The 3935-nt window shown below is 36.2% G+C and overlaps 1 protein-coding gene across 1 annotated transcript; it reads right to left on the reverse strand.

Annotated features, from left to right (window-relative positions):
• Positions 1–688: 688 nt before the first annotated feature.
• Positions 689–3841, reverse strand: LOC122273639 (uncharacterized; the record flags this gene model as incomplete). Its single annotated transcript, XM_043057673.2, has 3 exons — positions 689–743; positions 1043–1189; positions 1360–3841. Coding segments are annotated over 3 exons (2684 nt in total), but the record flags the coding sequence as incomplete, so codon positions are not given.
• Between the last annotated feature and the right edge of the window lie 94 nt (positions 3842–3935).

Consider the following 3935-nt stretch of genomic DNA (forward strand, 5'->3'; position numbering starts at 1 on the left):
TTAAAACAAAACTTACAACAGTCACTTTACTCAACAACTGAAATTTAGAATAGTGTGATTAAGAAAAATATGTGAATTGTTTGGAATTTCAAATTAATATTGAAATGCACAGGTTTAGAATTTTCTACAGTGAAAAGTTTTCGGAACTTCAGTGTTCAAAAAAGTATACAAAAGCTAGACGTTAAGAACATATCCAATGACCGAGCAAAGCAAGCATCGGATTGCAAAGCATTCCGAAATGAACTGCGAAAGCAGTTCCGAGCGAGGTGAGAAAAGAAAAGGAGCGAGGAAAGAAAGCAGTTCCGAGGGTTGGCGAGCACCAGCGAGCAGGGGGCGAAGCCTCCTAGTATGTATATACAGTCTGCGTATATAATCTGCAGCATATATATAATAATATGTTTTTAAACAACTGTTCCAGCATGCTGTTATGAAACAGCATGAAAATAGTATTTTAGGGTATTAAAGTTCACAATTATACTTTAAACTGTAACAATTAACTAAACAGATTGTCAAAAAATACAAAAATACTTACTGACCTCAAATAAAACTCAAAGGACTTCGAATCAAATAATTGAAACTCTACTATTACGTTTAATATAAAAGGAAGATTTATTAACTAAACAATAAAATTACAGCATCGCAGTTCCAAAAAAAAACAAATCTCTTACTCTCTCAAAACACTATTTACATTCTAAACCATCACCATGGCAACCACAAAAACTCTTCTCGTTGCCATCTTCAAACTGATATAGAATAAATAAGTTATTTAACAAAAAATACGATGCGCATAAGCACATAATATTTTACATCCTCCCACCTAAGTTAACAACATTAACAAAGTTAACTTACATAGCTTAGAAATATTTTTTGTAAAAATGACACCTTGCAAGAATTTGAAATAAAATTTAAAGTTCTAAATCACTATGCAGTTCTTATAAATATAGTTTGTAAACCCTTTTTTAACAGCTTGTCCACTCCCTGTAAAATAAATGGCACAGGTAAAAATACATATCCAGCCCTTTGAATTGTCTTTCAAAATCACAGGACCAGCAAAGTCCACAACCGTTACTTGGAAAACAGCTGCATCTTGAGCTCTCTCACTTGGTGGAGATGTAGTTGGTGGGTCTACTGGTTTGGCAGAAAAACGCTTGCATACTTTACAAGATCTTGATAAAGATTTACTTTTCCTCTACCACACAGCAACCAAATTCTTTCTCTAAGAGAATTCAAAGTGTATGATGAAACACCAGCATGTCCCCTTTTCTTATTTTCAGACAGTACTAAACATTTTACTATAGGATGCTCTCTTGGTAAAACAGCAGGTGTTCTAAACTCTTCAAAATCATCTCTCTAATATACAGTTGTTTTTAATCTATAGATTCCTTTCTTATCAATAATTATATCTAGAGTTTTAAGGCTTTTATCTGAAACTCTTGTAAATGATTCCTGTTGTATCAAGTATACAGTGATTTTCTCAGCTTCCTCTAATTCATTTACAGAAAGATCTCCTTTTCTTCTTTCTTCATTTTTGCAATTAAAAAGGAATCTCGTCACCCACGCCATAGTATGTACAATTTTTCGATTATTAGAAATATTAGAACTCAAAAATTTAATCATTTCACAATTTATCACTGAGGTTGTGACACCTTTTCTTTTCTCCCAGTTCACTTCCTCCTCATTAACGACATCTCCAGACGAAGGCCACAATTCTTGAGGTAAGTGTAACCGGCTGCCACCCTCCCTCCATTGCAATCGCAGAAACTGTTGCACCGAACATCCTCTACTTGGTGAATCAGCTGGGTTCATCGTCTCAGGAACATGCCTCCAGATGTTAACATCAGTCTGCTCTCTGATTTCACACACTCGATTATAAACAAAAATTGCCCACGGTTCACTTCTTTTGATCCAGGCCAATTTACTTGCATCACAAAAGAAATATATGGAACACTTCTTGGATCCACTTAATTCAAAATACCTTGGAATATTAATTTTCTCAATGTACAGTACACCTTCAATCCATTTTAAAAATTCTCTTATGATGTTTTCATCAACATCATCATCCCAATTCAGTTTCAACTTACAAATGCTCTGAAGAAGCAATTTTGGGATCAACGTTACAGGACAGATCATACCCAAGGGGTCAAAAAGTCTATGTGCAGCTGACAGGATGGTTCTCTTCGTTACTTTCTCAATGTTAAGCTCTTTAATGCAACCTGTACTCACTTGAAGAGTATCATATTTCTTATCCCAGCTCATACCAAGAACATTTGTAGGTGTCTGAGAATTTTCCTCGGTTAAGTTGGCGTGCTCCCACCCTCTAAGATCGAATTTTCCACTTGCCATTATTTCAGTAGCAACTCTTTCAAACACATTCATTTCTTTTACATCCTTGACACTCGTGACACAATTGTCTCCATAAAAACTTTTCATTAGTTTTTGTACAACATATCCAGGATAAGTAGATTTTTGTTCCCTTATTTCCTTCAAAACATTCATCAGAAGGTATTTGATAGTTGAGGACAGCAAAAATGGGCTACAGGTTTCTCCAAATACTACCCTGCAATGCCTGTAAACCTTCAAGCCTTCATCACTAAGCCACAAAAATCTTAGGTAATTTCTATCAGTTTCAGTAAGTCCGATTTGTAAGACGGCTCTACGTATGTCTGAAATGACTCCAATTCTCTCAGTCCTAAACCACATCAAAATGCTTGGTATCAATTCAATAAGATTTTCACCCTTTTCTAAGCAATCATTTAAACTAGGAAAACCTTTGGCCTTAGCTGAAGCATCAAATACGGGTCTAATTTTGGTGGTGCTATTCGGTTTCATAACTGCACGATGAGGTAGGTAGTGTACATTTTCCTCACAATTATCCTTTACTTCTTCTATTATTCCCTCCTCCATCCATTCATTAAAAACTTGCTCATACTCTTTATAAATCGACTGCGATTTAAGTCGGTTGACAGTCGAATTCAATCTTTTATACGCCAGGTCATAGTTGGTTGGCAATGGAGGATGATCTTCCAGCCAAGGCATGCTAACCACAAAACGGTTTTCTACATCTAGTCTGATTGTTTCCAAAAAGTACTCTTGTGTAGCTCTTTGCAACTCTGCCTGCACTTTCTTCGCAGATGGATCTGTGATTCCCAAAACATCCAATGACCACAATTGATTCATAGATGCTTCAGCTAAAAGCAATGAAAGAGAAGAATTTGTCGTCGCAGCAATATCATTTATAGGTATCTTCCCCATAAGAGTCCACCCTAGATGTGACTCAACAGCAACAGGACCTTCAATCAAACATTTTACATTGCCTGTGAAAAGCTTGCCGGCCACATCAGCTCCAAGTAATAATTTGACGTCATTTGATACTCCTAGAGAACTGTACTCAGTATCATTCACACAAATTCCATATTCATTCAACTCCTTTATCCATGGACCATAGGGGATGCGTTTGACATAATCACAAATCACTGGTTGATCTAAACAAAGTACTTTGCAATTAAATTTGTTATCCATACTCGCTAAAGTAACTTTGTATTGAGAATGATGCTTCTCACCTGATGATACACCGCCAAACAACTTGTGTACTAACTTAATTTCTCCGCATTTCTCTATACCCATATATTTGACTACGTCTCTCGTAATATATGTTCTCTCAGAGCCTGTATCAATAATAGCTCTCACAAGTTTGTCTTTATTTCTATTTCTTATGCGCAGGACTAGAGTCTGTAATAACACTTCGGAATGAAGAGACAGGCTAGTTAAGATATTATCGCCAACGACACTTTCAGTTGCTTTACACTCTGGGTTTTGAGCCTCATTACTGGCGACAAATCCTCTACAAAGTATGTTGTGCTTTTTGCCACAATTAAAGCATGGTTTCCGTCTGCAATTTATTACTCTGTGGCAGAGTTGGCCAAAAATGTAATCGA

The sequence above is a fragment of the Parasteatoda tepidariorum genome, unplaced genomic scaffold (assembly GCF_043381705.1).
Source record: "Parasteatoda tepidariorum isolate YZ-2023 unplaced genomic scaffold, CAS_Ptep_4.0 HiC_scaffold_6267, whole genome shotgun sequence".
Taxonomy (NCBI): Eukaryota; Metazoa; Arthropoda; class Arachnida; order Araneae; family Theridiidae; genus Parasteatoda; species Parasteatoda tepidariorum.